The sequence below is a fragment of the Myotis daubentonii genome, chromosome 2, assembly GCF_963259705.1.
Source record: "Myotis daubentonii chromosome 2, mMyoDau2.1, whole genome shotgun sequence".
NCBI lineage: Eukaryota > Metazoa > Chordata > Mammalia > Chiroptera > Vespertilionidae > Myotis > Myotis daubentonii.
The window spans coordinates 36229769-36248993 of NC_081841.1; the positions used below are offsets into that span (position 1 = coordinate 36229769).

Below are 19225 nucleotides of genomic sequence, written 5' to 3' on the forward strand. Positions count from 1 at the left end.
TTCTGTTCCATCATTCTGTTTTTCTTCTTCAAAGACTCCAATTATTCACATGATAGCTCTTCTTTGTCTTCCATTTCAACCACTTTCTCTCTGATCCTTTATAATTATTTCTTTATATCATTGACATGCTCATCATTGTTGGCCTGCCTCATTCCATGATGCTTATTAAACTTTTGTTCAAGTCTATTCTCCCTTGGATACCTTGTAATTTATTCTATTTTCTAAAAAATAAATAAATAAAGTCTACCATTTTATTCCGTTTCTACTCTGAGTTCTATCAACTGTAATTTAATTTCTTCTTGTGTACTTTTTCCCATTTTCAAACTGCATTTCTGAATTTGAGGTTCAAGGTGTTTTTCATATCCCATTATTTGTTGAAGGCATTTAATTAAGTTTTGAGTGCCCTGTTACCATCTTCTTCTGTGTCATGGTTGCTTTTCAAAGAGGAATTTCCACCAACTGAAATGTTTGGCTTCTCTATTCTACTTTGATCTTGCAGTAGCTTCATATAAATGAAGACTGATTACATCTAGCCATTTCTTGGACAAGGCTGACAATATGAACCAGTTTACATATCTTTAGTTCAAGAGCACCCTCTCCTGTATATGTCATGAAGTGCCGTTTCTTTAACATTTGGCTTTTTTTTTGGGGGGGGGGGGTAGAAAGTTCTATTTTGTTCAATTTCTTGTTTTATTTTATCTTGTGGTATTATATATTTCCCACCTTACTTCTTTTCCCCTCACCAACAAGACCTTAAAGGGTGCTTCTGCCTTACTTTTAATCTTGTTTATCCCTAGAAGCATTTTCCCCCCACCCCCCAACACTGCTATCTGTGTACTCTTAAATCCCTTCCTCTTTACTGAGTATTTTTATATCGACCTTTTCCTCTTTTAGTATTTTCACACTTAGGATAGACTTTATTTTTCCGAGGGTGATTTTCACACAGTCCCCTTTTGTCCCTTCCACACAATTTTTCCAGAAACCCTGAACTATCCACAAAGATTGATAGTGAAACTCATAAGATTGCTCTACTGAAAACTGATGTTACTTTTCTACATATGGTAACTGAAGCTTATACTGTCTTCTGTCTTCTAGTTCTGCTAAAGCTGAGGGATTTATGTGGCTTAATTTGTTTCTCACTGATCTGCATAGTTTTTGTTTTTTGTTTTTGGAAGGTATAAAAGGACTTGATAGTTATACAGCAGCAATTAATTACTTCAGATACCTGGATGTTCTTAATTTATAATTCCTAACCAGATATTTCTTCCTTATGTCTGTAATTAGATTTCTGGTTTTATTGTTTTAATCTTGCAATGCATATTGTGATGGATACACTGTGTTGCACCCATATCCCCTCTTCAGAGCTGAGGCATCCCTTCCCCGAGCTGCTTGGAATCATGGCTGCTGACTACTCACAGCTGTCATTTAGAGTGGCCCTTCCCCAAAGGGAACTGCATTACCCATGGCTACACACCCCCTCCAGGCCACGCCAGCAGTAAATAGCTGGCTGATACAAGGATCCAAAGCTCAGCTCCCTGTGTTACTTCGTGACTACTCCGAAGGGCCATCCTAGCTGGAGAGCTCCCTATAGGATCTGCTGAGGTCTCAGTGGCACTTGTATTATGGATCAGCTCCTCTGTCTGCCCAACCCCAACTTCCTCACTTCCTTAGTGGTGTCTATCCTGAATGCACTCTTCAATTTACCTTCTGCAAACATTCTCTACACCTCGGGGGATTTCCAGAGGATCCAACATACAATCACCATGAAAAAAAAAGTTTACTGAGTTATGAGCAGGCACTGTTGTAAATGCTCTGAGTATATTGTATACACTCACATCATTCTCACAAAGAAACTGTGAGGACGATTACTAATATTATCGTCTTCATGTCTCAGATGAGAAAAGGAACTCTTGGAAAAGATGCGTATACTGCCTAAGGTAATAATGGCAAAGGCTGGAGCTGAAGCCAGGCACTCTGACTCAAAGCCCATTCTCATCCACTTCACTGCCCCCCACACTGGCTTTGCATTCACTGCTTCTCTGGTATGACGCTCAGTGGGCCCGTTCTTGGCATTCTTCTATGCCTGCTATGCAGCACAGCCAGCCTATGTCACACACCAGAATGATCATATATATTAAGATGTTTTTTATCTTTAAACACATAATATTGTCCCTAGTGGATTGGCCATATGTTAACTGCTAAAGATGGAACTCACTGACCTTATAAATTTGTCTCTCAAAATGTTAGCATTACTACATGTTTGTAAATCCAGCCTATTATCACTGCCCTACCATAGGATTACTTTTTAATTGTTCACATATATTAGTAAGTACACGTTAACAACCACTTCTCTGCATATTTGTTCTATGTCTCACCTCCAAACAATACCAAAAAGAATATAACTTTTTCTCAAAAATTCTTACCTCCATCTTGAAATTTGCTTAATCTTTCAAAATACGATGACATGGGGACCTGTACAATGTCTAGGATAGCCAGAAGTGTTCGTGTGAGCCTTAATAATTCACTGAAACTATAAAATCCAAAGTATATAAGATTCCGAGCCAAGTGGACCACCTTAATTAAGAAAAAGAGGTAGGGTACAAAAGAAAAGAAAAGGAAAGAAAAGAAAAACATTAGGAACTAAAATTAACATTGACTTTTTATTATCTAAATTAGAACCGTTATTTCTAAACATTCTAATTCTCTAACAACTGGAAATTTACATAACTGCAAAAGCAACCACTAATTCTGATTTATTTAAGTTTAGAATTAAATCCAAATAAGACAAGTTCATCAACTTCATCAAAGTCCCACAGTCTCTCATCATTGCTGTTTCTATCTCTCTCTCCCTCTCCTTTCCTCTCTGAAATCAATAAAAATCTTTTTAAAAAAAAAAGTCCCACCAAGGAAGCAAGAAGACAAGATTTTAGATGTTTAAAGGTGGTTAAAGAAGTTCACATTAGAATTATTTACCTATCAATTAAATATTAAATTATGTAAGTCAGTAAGCTACCACTTACTAAATGGTTACATTAATGAATCACTTTAATAAATGGTTGTTATCTATGAATTTGTCCAGAATTACATGTTCCCTATGCTGCTTTGTGGCCTTCTGGATACTATATGACACACTAAGTATGAAAGCCAGCTTTCAAGACGGTCCCCAATGCATTCCCCTTCCATATTGTGTCAGGGTTAATCTGAGTGACAAATGCAGCAGAAGTGATGGCATGCACTTCCAAGATTAGGTCATAGATGATTGCAGCTTCCACGTTGGGCTCTCTCTCTCTCTCTCTCTCTCTCTCTCTCTCTCTTTCTCTCTCTCTCTCTCTCTCTCTCTCTCTCTCTCTCTCTCTCTCTCCCAGGGGAAGCCAGGCGCCATGCCATAAAGACATAAGCAGCCTGTGAAAAGGCTACCTAGTCAACATCCAGTTAGAGAGTTTGCCTACCAACAATCACATGGGTGAGCTTAGAAGCCCCAGGTGACTGCCACCACAATCAATATCTTGATTATAATCTCATGAGAGACGCTGAGCCAGAACCCCACAGCTAAGCACTCCCAGATTCCTCACCCATAAAAACTAAATGTTTGCTGTACTAAATGTTTGTTACTTTGAGATGCTAAGATTGAGGAGTGATTTTTTACACACCTGTAGGTAGCAAACACCACCAGGTAACAAGTAACAGCATCTTCTCTATAGTTTTGTCATTATATCTCCAAAATGATATTATAACTAGAGGTATTTCAATTCAGTTTAATGAGACTAAAAACACCACCTCCATGGATATGAAAAAATGTATCCAAACATATCTTAATTATGCAAAACTGTCTTTGTTCATTAAATGAACAAAGCTTACACAAATGGAACGAAACCAAAAAAAAAATAAAGAAAAACAATAGCTAATCATAAATAAAATATTTTGTATAATTAATGCATCAAATCTATTTTTTAATGAACGGCAGAGAGAATCATACCTTCATGAAATAAAACTACCTGGTTATCAAAGCATCCTAAATGGGGGAAAATCTTTATGTTCAATGTATCTAATTTTTTTACAGGAAAAACTGAATAACTTCATGAATGAATTGTTTCTCAGAATACCTCAAATGTCAGTTTGTTTTTTTCTTTATCTCCAAAAGGGAAGGGCTGATTTACAACTTCTTTCAGGTATTCCTCAACAAATTCCATTGTCAGTGCAAATTTCCTCTTCATATCATTTCTGGAACAGTCAGTTATAGAATCATATCTGCAAAGATAGAATATAAAGCAAGTTAACTGGATTGCAACCATTAAAATAAGTAGATATACATAATTTAACTTCCTGGCTTCTTAAGCTTGGATTGTAATAATACCTTCCTAGATGTTGTGTCCTAAGCTGTATCATAGGGCTATTGTGAAATGAGATAACACAGGTAAAACACCTAACTCGGAGTGAGCCATAACATTAAGTACTCAACAAATTGCTATGCCTATTGGCAATATGATTTCTGTTTCTATTTCCAGAAGGATGTTCCTATTATCAAGGGTTGTCCCTTTACTTTCTAAAAAAGAGTATCCTGTTTGCATTTGGAAGATAATAACCTGAGTTTGAACACAGAAATGCCTTTCTCTGTATTTTATCTCCAAATTGATGTCATTTTACTTTTATTTTCATCTACTGAATAGAAAGTCTTGGAGAAATTTTTCCACACATACTCATGAATCGTGATCTTGGTGGGGATTTCCGTCCAGAGCCTGGCATAGCGCACAGGCACCACGGACTCCTGGGGGTCCCGGTCGACGTGCATGTGGAGCATGAGGCGACAGAAAGATGCGCGGAGGTCAAACGGCAGGCTCTCATCCGACATGCACCGCAGAATCAAATCCACCGAGAGCTGTGTCGAGATCTGGTTGATGGCCAGATACTGGCGATCCAAGCACATCCTTGCAAAGAGGTTTAGCTGGTACCTTAAAAATTTAAACAGATTATATCATTTGTCTTGATAAAGTTCTTAAACATCACAGGATCAGTCAGTATCGACTTTTATGACACCAATATTTCCAAGAGAATGTGATACTGGAGTCAAACTTGGTTGGTAGTAGGTTAAGTAATCCAATAACAACATATACGTGAAAGTGTCTCTATGTCTGTTCAGTTATCATTTCTCTTACTTGGTCCAGCAACATGCGTCTGGTGGAGACAGTCACTGGAGTCTCTGTTCTAGGTTTCCTAGGATCACAGATACACCCTGATGACCACGATTACAGCTCACATGAAACTCAGCTCTGGACTCTAGTATCTACACTCTAAGCTTAGATCCACTCAGTTCCTAAATCAAATGTGTTCCACCCAAATGGCATCAGGACACTTAGATTCATCAGCCTCTGAGATCAAGGATTAGCCTCCGGCTTTGTGGCTAGAGCTATAGAAACCAGGGAACAGGAGGCATTCCCTGCCTTTCTCAGATTCCTATCATTTGGGCCCAACTTAACCAAGGGCTTCTGCCTTGGTTTTCATCCCATAAGTTCAAAGACACCAGCTAGGTTCTTTCTCACAATATACTGACCACCAGAAACTACCATCACAACTTTGGCGGCCATATGCCACCACTGAACTTGCATAACTATAACACCAGTGTCTCTTAAGCCTTAGGTCTCTACATATGTATAAGCACTACATACCCTAAACTGCTGGCTACCTCTCTCTGAGGCCACATCTGTAGCTGGATCAGCTTCCCTGCCCCGAGTTCCAGCTTTCTCTCAACTCCATTACTTAGGTCCTCATATGTCTCTCATATGCACCCACTCCAATCAGTAATATAAAAAACCTTTACTGCACAGAAATCCCAACAATTCTAAATTAGTGGGAAATCAGGAAATCGCAAGAGGTATATGTAGAGAACACAGATGTTAACTTTTATTTTTAATATTTTAACTAATACTATATATTTTAGCTACCCTAGTAATGACAATTTTTTTAATTGCCTCTTCCTAGATACCTGATTTTTAGAAGTCTCAGAGAATCTCTTTCAATGAGTATGTGAGACTGAGAACTACAATTCTCTACAATACTTTACCGGTAATAGGTGAGAACTTCTAAATCAGCTTTGGTGCCTTCTTTGGCTTCCTGAGCAAGGTGCCTGATAGCTTTGCCATGGGGTTCCTTATTGCTGTCAATCCAGTAGAGCCAAACCTCTTCATCATCAATGTCGTCTGAAAGGATGGAGCTCTCCAGTGGGTTGTCCATTTGCATCGAGACCAGCCTTGAAATTAACAACATACAATATCTATTAAGAATTTCACTGAGAAATATGATAAAGAACTACAATGCTTATGAATAATGAACAGAAAAAGATGGCTCCATCATCTGGGCTTACTTGGTTTGAATGAGAATGTCTGCATTGCCTGGGCTCAACATAAATTTGCAGATGAGTTCTTGAGTTACAGGTATAGCGGTGGTATTGGACACACACAGATCTGATAAATAATCCAAAAATCTGGCAAAAAAATTAAATTGAACATTAAGAAAAGGCATTTTGAAAAATCATAACAAAAACAAATTTAAGGACATAACAAACATGACTTTTAAGATACATTTGTTAGTATTATTTCCATGCACATTTTTCCGATGTGCTGCTCAGCTACTACATCATGAGAAACATATTAAACATCAAATTACTTGTATTTAATACAAATATTTCTAAAAAGGATATAAGCTCACTTCTATGTATTCATCCCACAGCACATTGATTTACAACGTTTAGAAAATCATTTATCTGCCCTAAAGTGAAATAACCCCAGAATTGAATATCAAAACAAAAGCAGATCAAAGCTAATGCTGTCCTGAGTAAAATAGGAATACAGCACACACTTAATCAAAGTGCAATCAGAGGCCCATTTCCACCTGCTAACATTTATTGGCTGTGCTAATTATAATTAGTTAAGAAAATTTTATCAGTTGGCTTGGCTTTTCTGCATTCATTTCTCCCAGATACGGCATCATAGTGTAATACAAAGAGAATCTGATGTGGAATCAGAAACCCTTGATATACCGCTGATTCTATGCCTTCCTATTGGGCTATTGTTGAGTACACTATTCCCTGGTCTTCTTTTTCCGCATCTCTAAAATGTGGCTAATAATATACAACCAGTGTACTTCGTGAGAACATGCAAGGAATTAAATGACACAATGTATATGGATATACTTTAAAGTACTATAAAACTATATGTTTTTACATTTAAATATGTCTAGAAGGGGTTTAGGTCTGCTATAAAGCAATAACTCTTTATCATACGTAATTATTATAGCAATAAGCCTCATCTAGTTTTGCCCATAAAAGGGATATAAAAGAAGTTTAACTTTAAAAAGTTGTAAGAATACAGCAAAAAAGCCACCATCCCCTCTAGAAAAGAATGTTGCATGAACCACTTCAAACCTTGGCTCACGATTTCTCCTGAGTAAACTGACAAATGTTTCTATTTCTTTTGCTGTGATATGTTTCTCTAGTAGTTTTCTGTTGTTGTGCAACAAAGCTGTGATGGTATCTTCTGCCAAAATATCATAGCCAATCTGGGACTGCATGACACAGAAATTCTTAGCAATATATTCCTGCAAAAAGAAAGGCTGTCAGAATACACTGCGCAACAGCTTAGAAATGACAGGTTCCATTACGGTCAGCAACACTGATTCAATTATTCATAATAGAAAACCCACTAAAAATTATTGTACAAAGAAAAGCAAGTAAATAATTCTTCAACAAATAGGACTTTTTAAAGAAGGAAATGAAAATATTAGCATATACTTAATTTAAATTTTGACAAAAATACTATACACACAGAAATACTTTTAAATATGGGTGCTTATACTCTTGAAGTATAAGTGAGAAAAACAATAAACCTAGTTAAAGTAACAATTTTTATGACATGGCAACTAAAGATTTCACCACCCTAACAGATGCCCTTCTTCTAACACTCATTAAGTCATAAGCAATGATTTCAATACAATTATGGAAAGAAAATAACTCTGTGATCTATACTGTTACACAGAGAATTATGCCGGTAGACCTAGGTGATTTTTCTTTTTGTACAATATGCGACAATGACCTATTAAATCTTCTCTTTTAAATAATGATAAAACATTTCCTACCACTTTTTACCTTTAAAAAGCTATCAAATAAGATAACATGATTAATCACTTAATTGATCTGATCCATTCATCCAATCATGTTTCTTAAAAGCCTCCTTCATTCCAGGCACTCAGCATAAGGCAGTATACAAGATAGATAAGCTTTCATTGAGCTCTCACCTAGTGCGAAAAAAGGCAGGTAAATGAGCTCATAAATAAGATCATTTTACATGTTGATAAGTGAAATGAAACAACTAAAAGGATGGAGAAAGGTGGCAACTTCAGATAGAGCAGATGCTAAGGAAGTGACATTTGAGCTAGGATGGAAATGATGAAAATACTGAAGTGATGAAAATGATAAAAAGGAGGCAACGTGGGAAGAGAAGCCAGCTAGGCTGTGGGAGTAGCGGGTGCGAAGGCTCTGTGGTAGTGAAACCAAGCTTTTTGTGATCTATAAACAAAGGGTGGCCACTGGAGCTAGAGTGCGGAACCGAGCTGAGAAAGTAAGAGCTGAGGTTGGAGACGTAGATCTTCGTGGGCTGTAGTAAAGGACAAAGATGTTATGCTAAGGGCAAGAGAAAGTCACTGGGGCGTGTCAACCATGCATTAGTTAATATGCTCCTTATTCTTCACACTAACTCTCCTATATTCCAAGCCACTATTGCTCATTTCCCACAGTCTGTGTACAAGCAAGACTGGTAAGCCTACCCCCCCCCCCCTACAATCGAAACGTTTTCACTTCAGTTTCCTGGGTATTCTCCTTGGGGATGTATCTGTTATTTGGGAGAATTCATTCATTAGAAAGTGGTTTTGCTTTTTTATTATTATTATTGGAACCTATCTATTCCTTAAAAATTATATTGGTTGCACAAATCTAATTATATTTCAGGCAGCAATTTTGTGGTCTTTCAAAATAATGGCTTTCTGTTGGAAAGCCAATTAAATAAAGGAACTGTCTTCTGTTAGTACATCATTTTAAAGACACATATTGATTTACACACTTTTGTGACTATTGTAATTATACTACAGTATGATGCAAACCTCCAAGATGTTTGATAAATAGGTCAAGATGTTGACAAATAATCAAAAGAAATTAGAGATGTTGCCAAATCCTATAAATAAAAATAAACAGAGACTCAATATGGGTTAGTGCTAAATCACAAAAGAACTCCCTCTGAGGACTCCATAAAGCATAGCTACGGATAAAGGGAAACAAGGTAATTATGCAAAAAGTAGAACGTAAGTCTGCTTACATTTTAAAATCATGTTCTAAAAATATTAGAAAACTGGTCTATGCTTAATACAAAGCATTCTTAGTTCAACAGAAATGAGAAAAGTATTGAACTGGAACGTGCACAGAATGTGAAGGAAAATAAAATCTAACTCTAGGGAATGCTGGGAATTGTTTTCTTTTGTCAGCTCAATGATCTACATCTTGAAAGACATCCCAAAAGAGATAAAGGGTGGTCCATCCACAGTCATATATTCTAAAAAAACAAAAAGCAGATTTAATGTTCTGGAACTTAATTTTTTCCCAATAAAATAAGGACAACCCTTGATATGTCAAATGAATACAGTGAAGCTGGGACAAATAATTCCAATGACAGCATTTTCACTTGGGAAGAAGGATGTTTGTAAGTAGGATTAAATTAAAAAGCATTTAAGGATTTGTTTATATAGTCGCCTTCCTCGCTCTTGCCTCTTGTCATATTAGTTATCTTCTGACTAATCTGTTTTACATATTCTTGTTAGACCTTTTCTTAATCTTTAAACAGAATTTCAAAACCAATGTATTTTAACCCATTTTTCTTAGAGCAAAATTTTTTTTCTTGCCAAAAACCATTCAAATTACTAAAAGGAAACAGTGTGATGAGTAAGAGCCTGAGTTTGAATACTGTCTTCAGTCTTAAAACTGTATAATCTTTAGCAAGTTATTTAAACTCTCTGTGCTTCAGTTCTTCATCTTAACTCGGTACTGAGTTAAGTTATAAAAAGTGCTCAGAGTTGAGCCTGGTACAAAGTAAGCACTCAATAAATACCACTAACTTTTCCCGAATAACCTGCAACTTCTAGGCCTGAAGTCCTAGGCCCTACACACGGCTTAGCCCAACCTGCCTTACCAGCCCTCTCTCACACCATCCTTCCTCACGGACTAAATTCACCAGTAACATTTCCTAAATTATACACTCATCTCTCAAACTGGCTAAGAGAAAAATGGGACACTAGTCTACCTAATAATCTTAAACAACCAAACATGTATATTATTGAACACATTGCAAAATATTACATAATTTTAAGATAAAAATGAGACAAAAGAAATGTCACTTGCAGTTGACAACTTTTAACTATGTCCCTAGATACACCTGGCTTCCCTGTCTCCGCAGTTGGGAATGTCTTGGGCAAAAGTGCCCTTTCTAGCATCCATCCTTCTCTTTTCACAGATCCGTGTTTTCTAAAATGCCTGTTCCCTTACAATTTATGAAAATGATTCTCATCCTACTCCAGTGCTTCCTTCTCCAAGCAACCTGCCTGGATTCCCTCAGCCACAGCTGAGCTATCCCTCTTCTGAATTCCGGCAATGCTTTATCTCTCACACCCCCTCTCTGCCTCTCCCTTATGTTTCAGATGCACAAGCCATATCTTTCCCACAAGACAATGAACTCTTTGGCCTTTACATAATGATGTGATACCTCACATGCTCCTAAAAAGCCAAGAAATGTCTCAGTCCTCTTTACATGATGTATCCTGCATGCCCTTGGCCCAGCAGGAGCTAATACCATGCACACAGACAAACTGAGACATCCTCCCTCAACAATTCTAATTTTACATGGAAGAATAAATGCACATGTCAGCTCAAAAATACATACAGGTCATTTTTGTGTGCTCCCAATATGACACATTTCATTGCACAGTGCAATTTTCCATTCCTATCTGAAATGTTCTAGAACAGTCACCAATGAACCTTGCCCATACTGTAAATGTTAAACAGAGGTCGTGACCAGCCGCCCTCTGACCTGATTTTTCCGGTAGTCCTGCTGCGAATGCCTCAGCACGCGGTAGCAGAGCCTCAGCATGTACTTGTAGGGAGCATATCTTTGGTCCCCCAGATCTTCGAGTCTCAGCATGGGGCCTTCTCCTGCTTTCTCCTTAAAGGGTGCTTTAAGAATCCCAAATACCTACCAGAAAACAAAACAAAATGAAAACCACCTATTCTGATGAAAGAAGACAGATGTTTTGCAATGTGTTTTAATTTTTTTAATAAGCACAATGATTCAAAAACACTTTTGAAATATTAATGGGGAAAAAAAAGATTTAGGATATAGGATCAATATATTAAGAAACAGAAAAATACTGATAAAAGAATTCCCTAAATTGAATGACAAAAACATTATTTAAATAAAACACTTACTTTTGACTAGATATTACATTTTATTAAAATAAGAAATATAAAGATGTTGGGTTGTACTAAGTTACATCAACATATTCAGAAGAACTAAAATATAGTTTGATTTCTATAGGCTTTATAATTACATCTATTATATAGCTTTCTTTAATCAAAATAACATAAAAAACATGTATTTTCACTTGAAGCTGACATCAGAAAATTGCCTACAAATATTGCTTCTAAACTTCTTTATAAAACAATTTATTGTTCATGGTACATAACGATGTGGCCAAACCAATGAATCTATCAGCAAATAAGGACTCACATGGACAGCTGGTGGTATCCAGTGACCCAGATTCTTCTTCTAAGGTTACTACTTGGGAAGTATTTAAAAAGCATTGAGGAATTTAACTCGTTTGGGCAGCAAGACGACATAGGATCACCTAGTGATGAGCTGGTAGAATGAGTAAATTGTTTATAAAAGAGCATCTAAGGCCCTAGCCAGTGTGGCTCAGTTGGTTGGAGCATCATCCTGTATACCAGAGGGTGGCAGGTTCAATTCCCAGTAGGGCACACACACACGTTGCAGGTTTGATACTCAGTCAGGGCGCATGCGAGAAGCAACCAATTGATGTTCTCTCTCACATTAATGTTTCTCTTTCCCTCACTCTCTCTTTCTCTCTCTTTCTCTTCCTCTCTCCCTTCCTGTTTATAAATATCCATAAAAAAAATTTTTAAAGCACCTAGGAAAGAGCATGAGCATTAATACAAGAAAGCAAAATGAACAAAAATTATCCTTTAGTTCATGAAATATAATATGAATTAATGTTTCCTCAATAATTCTATATTCACTTAACCTTGAATTTTATACTAATAATACTGAAATAAAGTTTTGACATGTTGGTTAAAATATTAATAAATTATTCAAGGCCCTAAAAGTACTTGAAATAGACATATTTTTACACATACCCCAAAAGCTATTGTCAGAAAAGACTTTGTCTCATTAGATTTGCAACTTATCTTTGAAGAAAAATGTTAATTAATTTTATATTTTCAGACAATCAGCTACAGAATATTAATTGACAATATGTCTCCTTTTTTCCTTTCCCAGCTTCACAAATAGCACACATATATTAATATGATTTTTATTTAAGTATCTTCCTTGAGTCCACAGTTAAAGAATGCAGAAGGCCATTACTTTATATAGCAATTAACAGAACAAAAAGAATGCATAAAAACAGGCATGTTCATATGTGCATATTATTAGGAAGTGAATTAATTTACTGCTGTGTTTTAAACAATTTCAGAAAGAACTTCCAGGGTAAAATCTTATAGAGCACTTGTGAACTGATGAACAGATCACCCTACTTTCCTATGGAAGATTCAGAAAGAAGAAGGAAGCTTCCAAGTTCTCCTGGACATTCTACCTAGAAAGTTATCCCAACACAATTTCTGGAGATAGTCTGGCCATGTAAAGCGTTGTAGAAAGCTGTGGTAGGCTGCCTCCAAGACAGCCCCCAGGGATTGCTAACTCCTGGAATTCATACCCTTATGGAATCCTGTCTCCTTGACAATGCACTGGCACCGATGGGATGTCACTTCTAAGATTAAGTTATAAAAAGACCATAGCTTCCATCTGGGTGCCCTCTCTTGATCTTTCTTGGACCACTCAGTTCTAAGGAAGGCAAGCTGCCAACTCTTTTTTTTTTTTTAAATCTTTATTGTTGAAAGTATTACAGATGTCCCCTTTTTTTCCCATTGACCCTTTAATAGCCTGCCCCAGGCCTTCACCACACTGTCTGTGTCCATGGGTTATGCATATATGCATACAAGTTCTTTGGCTGATCTCCACCCACCCATCCCACCTTCCCTCTGAGATTCAACAGTCTGTTCCATGTCTCTAGGTCTCTGGATCTATTTTGTTCATCAGTTTATTTTGCCCTTTCGATTCCACATATGAGTGAGATCATGTGTCTTTCTCTGACTGGCTTATTTCAAGGCAGCCCTGTGGAGAGGCCCATACAAGAGAGCTGGGAAGTGATTCCTCTCCCATTTGAGCCTTGAGATGACTGGAGCCTGGTAAATCCTGAGCAAGAACTGCCCACCTAAGCCACTCTTAGATGCCTAATCCACAGGAATTGTATGTATCTGATGTTTTCAGCCACCAAGATTTTGGGTAACTTGTTACACAGCAATAAATAACTAATCCAAGGACTTTCCTGATAGTATAATTCAAAAAAATAAAATATGTAAATTTAGCACATGAAAACATTCACCTGTGCCAATATGTTTTGTTCCCGCATTAATTTTTGACGCTCTCGGTTTGGCTTGGTGATAACCACATCCAGAACTTCTTGCCCATTGTTAAGTACATCAGCAACAAAGAAGATAAGGTCTTCCAATAATTTGGTTACAAACCTACAGTAAAATGAAAAGGAAATGTTACCATATAGTGCTAATTTGGGGGAGGAAGTTAATAAACACTAGGAACTGAAACACTGAAAAACAAAGTATTTTACAATAAAAATTATTTAATCAACAAAATATTTAATGCAGTTAATGTGACCAAAATCTTCAAAAGAACATCCCTTCTCCAGTTGCTCCAGTCCCCACTCCCACATCCAGCCCCAATCAAGTACTTGTAATGACTATTATGAAATAAAGCCATGTGAGCCCCAACGACAATCAGTCAATAGGAGAATAACACTGGATGCTTTTCCATGAGTGAACAGCATTAAAGAATAGTTCTGCTTTAGGAAACATAGCTATTCTTCTAAATTTCTAAATTCGAATCACTATTTTTACTCTTGACTCAAACTACATTTTGTAATCCTCACATTTCAATTTCTCCAATATATAGAATAGGAAAAATGAAATGATCTGCGAATAGAAACAGACTAAGCAATCATACTAAAAAATCAGAAGGCCAACAAAAAGCAAGAAAAAGAACAATTTTTAAATAATTTTTAAAAGTGTTTTTAATCCTCAGAGATAAAGAAAGCAATTATATTCATACAAAAAAAGACAACATATAAAGTGAGATGTGAGCAATGAATAGGCAGATACGCAAAAGAACCATTAACACTAAAATTATAATAATTTAAATAAAAATTTAATTCGTGAAGGTAAACTATTCTACTTACATTGCAAGAAAAATTAGTGATTTATAAGACAGTATCAAAAGATATCCATAAAGCAGCACTGAAAGTTTTTTAAAACCAAATTATAAAAAGAAAGGGAAGAGACAGGAGGCTGAATTAAGAGGCTCCAACCTGCATTTAATAGGAGTTACAAAAGAGAGATGAGAGAAAAAGACAAAGAAGCAATATTTGAAGGAAAATGGCTGAAAGTTTTCCAGACTTGCTGGAAGATATAATATTCAGATTAAAAGCACTCACTAAGTATCAAATGGGACAAACAAAAATAAAAGTTTTACAACAAAGAAAATAATCTACAAAATTACCAGAAAGTAAAGGGGAAAATGCCAATAAAGAATAACAATTCCATTAACAGCAGATTCCTTAATTGGAACGAGAGATAACAGAAAATAATTAAATTATAACTTTAAAAGACTAAAGAAGTCCTTGCCAGTGTTAGGAAGTGGTTAGAGTGGTGTGTGCACACGCCCCTCCCCAACGCCCCAAAAGCACCAAAGGGTGGTAGGTTCGATTCCTGGTCAAGGGCACAGACCTGGGTTGCAGGTTCAATCCCCAGGCCCAGTGAGGTACGCGTGGTAGGCAATCAATCGACGTGTCTCTCTCACATCAATGTTTCTCTCTCTCTTTCTCTCCCCCTTTTCCCTCCCTCCCACTTTCTCTAAAAATCAATGGGGGCCCTAGCTGGTTTGGCTCCGTGGATAGAGCACTGGCCTGCAGACTGAAGGGTCCCAGGTTCGATTCCAGTCAAGGACACATGCCTGGGTTGCGGGCTTGATCCCCAGTAGGGGGCGTGCAGGAGGCAGCCAATCAACGATTCTCTTTCATCACTGATGTTTCTATCTCTCTCACCTTCTCCATTCCTCTCTGAAATCAATAAAAATATATTTTTTAAAAAAATCAATGGGGAAAAAATCCTCTGGTGAGGATTAACAACAAAAAATACTAAAGAAGAATAATTTTCAATCTAACATTCCATGCATAAAATATCACTTAAGAGTAGAGGTCAAATAAAGACATTTTCATATATGTAAAAACTAATAAGATTTATAACCTCATTGAATAAAGCATGAATTTCAGCAAGAAGAAAAGCAAACCCAGAGAGAAGTGAGATGCAAGAAATAACGGCAAGCAGAGGAAGACATTAAGTATATTAATTAATATAATAAATAACTGAAAAACAATTTAGATGCTAAACTTTACAGTGCAACCAAAGGACTTGTATGCATGCATATAAGCATAAGCGATGGATGCAGACAAAGGGGGTGAGGGTGAGGGCAGGACTGGGGAGGGGGGGAGACAATGGAGGGATAAGGACACATTTGTAATACCTTAATCAATAAAGAAAAAAAATATTTTAAATAAAAGGTGATACATAATAATTTGATATTTATTTTTTGTAATTACTAAACATAATAAAATAAAATTTTTAAATGAAAAGAATAAACACAGAACAATGGTTCTAGACAACTATTCCAAGAAAGATGGGAGGCAGAATATCAGCGCATAGTTAAAGCATTCCGAGGTACTTTTCTCCCATGAAATGAAGAAATATTTAATACAGGGTGGGGCAAAAGCAGGTTTACAGTTATTCATATGGAAAACAATGCAGTAATTAATAAATAAGAATATAAGAATAAACTCTGTGTTCCATGTACTCACAACTGTAAGCCTACTTTTGCCCCACCCTGTATCTTCAAGTTTTATAAGAAAGAATATATAGCTAAGATGTTTGCACAAATAGTTTAAATTTTATGTTCTATGAACATAAGGGCAATTTCTAAATGATAGAAATATTATCTATGGCTTCTAAACCAGCAGAGAAAAAGAAAAAATGGGGAGAAAAATATAAACATCGATCTACAGAAAGCAATAAAAAAATGGAGAGCAAAGAAAAAAGCTACATTAAAGAAAGGAAAAAACAAACAAAATAAAATACCATTAGATATCAAAGTAATTCCAACACATTATGTACCAAAGTTGAGCAAATTAAGACTGTAAGATTAGATTTTAAAAACCCATCTCTCTGCTCCTCAAAGAGTCATGACTAACACAAATGGCCAGGAAATCTGGAATAAATGGCTATCGCAAAAGAAGCATCTACTCAAAGGCCAAACAAAAGATAGCTCATGGAGAGATGGTGACATCAGGCAAATACAGTTTAAGGGGACATGCATGATGTTGCTGTAGGAAGACGTGAGCTCTCAGTCGGGACTACTAATCTGGGAGTGCATGCTGTACGGCCGCTGTTCTGGGTGCTGGCCTTCTGTCACCAGGACCAACCGTGAGCCATGAAACGGCCTGAAGACATGCCACAGTCTGTGCCGTTCACCACCGCCTCACCACCGCATGCATACATGCCTCATGGCCCCGTGCCTGGCGTACACCAACAGCTCAGCAAGACGGGAAACAAATGAATATTCAACTATAAACGCTGCAGAGGAACCCCGTATTTTTTTCTGCATCCTCAGAGGTGGAAACATGGAGCAGAAATTCTGGTTTACGATTGCATGTGCCCCTTCTTCCAGCTCTAAACATAAGTCAACTGCCCTCCATTTTCCCTCTGGGTGCAACTCTGCAGAATGAGATCAGAAAATGCTACGGAAGAATATCTGAGGTTGAGGATCTTGGAGCACAACCCGGGAGCTGTGCCTCCACCGTCTATGCCAGGGTGAAGGAAAGGGGGGGCGATGAGAGAGAGAATGCAAACAACACAGGCATTTTGAGACAAATCTGCAATATTTTAACACCTTCCTTTGACCTGGTATCATTCTTCCTAGAGTAAAAGAATATCTAATAATAACTTCATTCTCCAGAGAGGGAGAATGTCAGAGTTGTGAGGTATTTTCAGAAAGAATTTTATACTGAATTCTAAAACCGAGAAAAATCATATAAATGTATTCAACTCTGCCAGGCAGCTTTGAATGAATTTTGATGGAAGGTGGCTTTTTCTAAAATTACTAAATTAAGATCAACAATTGCAACTTCCTATTTCTCAAGCAAGACCTTCTTTTTACTAGGATGTTTTTCACTCTAAACAGTGGAGAAGGAAGCAGGGGGAATACAAATGCATAATCCCTGCCCAATCCTGATTCTCCACCTTCCTCAGAATTACCTTGAGAGGTTAAGATTCTCTCCAGCAGTAACAAGAGGAGCACCTCGCACAGGGTTACAGTCCGTAGTGGTAAGTGCTTGTAATCCTAATCTTTGTGTGTGTTTTTCTTCAAGAATCACTGTAATCCCTAGCAAGGGGGACTTTGTAAGTGAGACTGAGTAAACTTCTGAGCATATGTGGAGTGACAGAGACTAAAAAATGGATTCATCAAAAGGAAGTGTTAATAGGTAAGAAGCAAATAAAAAAGTGGCGTCAGTATCTGCCCATCGGAGTGGAGGTACAATTGAATGCAAAATTAGTTGTCGTCAAATGCAGTTTTGTTAGGGGGAAAACAGGTATGAACAGAGGAAGCTGAGAAACAGCTATGCCACTTGTCTGCATATTTATGAGTTTTTTCCCATTAATAGGGGTGGAAATGTATCTTGTGTTGTAAGATATATTTCTAAAAGTTCATAAAACATACATGTTTCATTATGGCATACTTATAATTCGAGCCCCATAAAGGCATCACCTAGAACAGGAAATGGAACATTGCAAGAGCCTCCTCTAAAGTGAATACCATCCTGACTTCTGTGACAATTATCTCCTTGCACTTCTTTATAGCTCTGCCAATTGCTTAAGCACCCCAAATAAGAGTGTAGTTTTGCTTGTTCTGAAACTTCACAAACACTATTAGAGTGAATGAGCTTGTGTCTGGTTCTCATTCAATCCAAGGTTTATTAGGTTTAGCCATGTTGTTACAGTATACATAGACGCAGTTCATTTATTTCCACTGCTATACTGTGTTCCATTGTCTGATATTTACCAAGATGGGACTCACTTATGCAGCTGGCGACGGGGTGGTTTTCAGTTTGCGGTTATTTAGAATAAGGCTGAACTTCATTACACATGTGTCCTGGTGCACATGTGTAGGACCATCTTTCGGACAGATGTTCAAAATCCTTCAGCCTAGTAGGGGAGCTGGTGAGTCATGGAGTGTCTGCTGCTTTTTTTGTGCATGTGCGTGTGGTAATCAGTGAGACCGACCCTCTTAATAAATCTTTGAGTGCACAGGGCAGTACTGTTAACTACAGCACAATGTTGTGCAGCAGATCTCTAGAACTTATTCACCTTGTATAAGTGAAACTTTATACCCACAAAAGAGGATCTCTCCTCACTTCCCCCCTTCCCACCCCCAGCCACTGGCAACCACCATTCTACTCTCTGTTTCTAAGAGTCGGACTGTTGTGCAACATGGTTTACAATGGCCGAGATAAGGAAAACATCCTCAATGTTTATGGATGGATGAATGGATAAAGAAAATGCAATATATACATACAATGGAATATTACTCAACTTTAAAAATAAGAAAATCCTGTCACATGTGACAACATGGGTGAACCTGAAGGACATTATAAGTGAAATAAGCCAGTCACAGAAGAGCAAACACCGCATGATTCCACTTATAAGAGGAGTGTTGCCTCT

At 37.2% G+C, this 19225-nt stretch overlaps 1 protein-coding gene across 8 annotated transcripts in view; it reads right to left on the reverse strand.

The window, feature by feature from the left end:
- Positions 1-19225, reverse strand: part of ITPR2 (inositol 1,4,5-trisphosphate receptor type 2) — a 439774-nt gene that overhangs the window by 293760 nt on the left and 126789 nt on the right. For all 8 annotated transcript variants that reach the window (XM_059682415.1, XM_059682414.1, XM_059682412.1 and 5 more), the window contains 8 exons: positions 13768-13909; positions 11121-11282; positions 7418-7590; positions 6359-6478; positions 6059-6244; positions 4698-4949; positions 4104-4248; positions 2424-2574 (listed from right to left, as the gene is read on the reverse strand). In XM_059682415.1, coding sequence (XP_059538398.1) covers positions 2424-2574; positions 4104-4248; positions 4698-4949; positions 6059-6244; positions 6359-6478; positions 7418-7590; positions 11121-11282; positions 13768-13909 — 1331 coding nt within the window. The remainder of the gene's footprint in view (positions 1-2423; positions 2575-4103; positions 4249-4697; positions 4950-6058; positions 6245-6358; positions 6479-7417; positions 7591-11120; positions 11283-13767; positions 13910-19225) is intronic.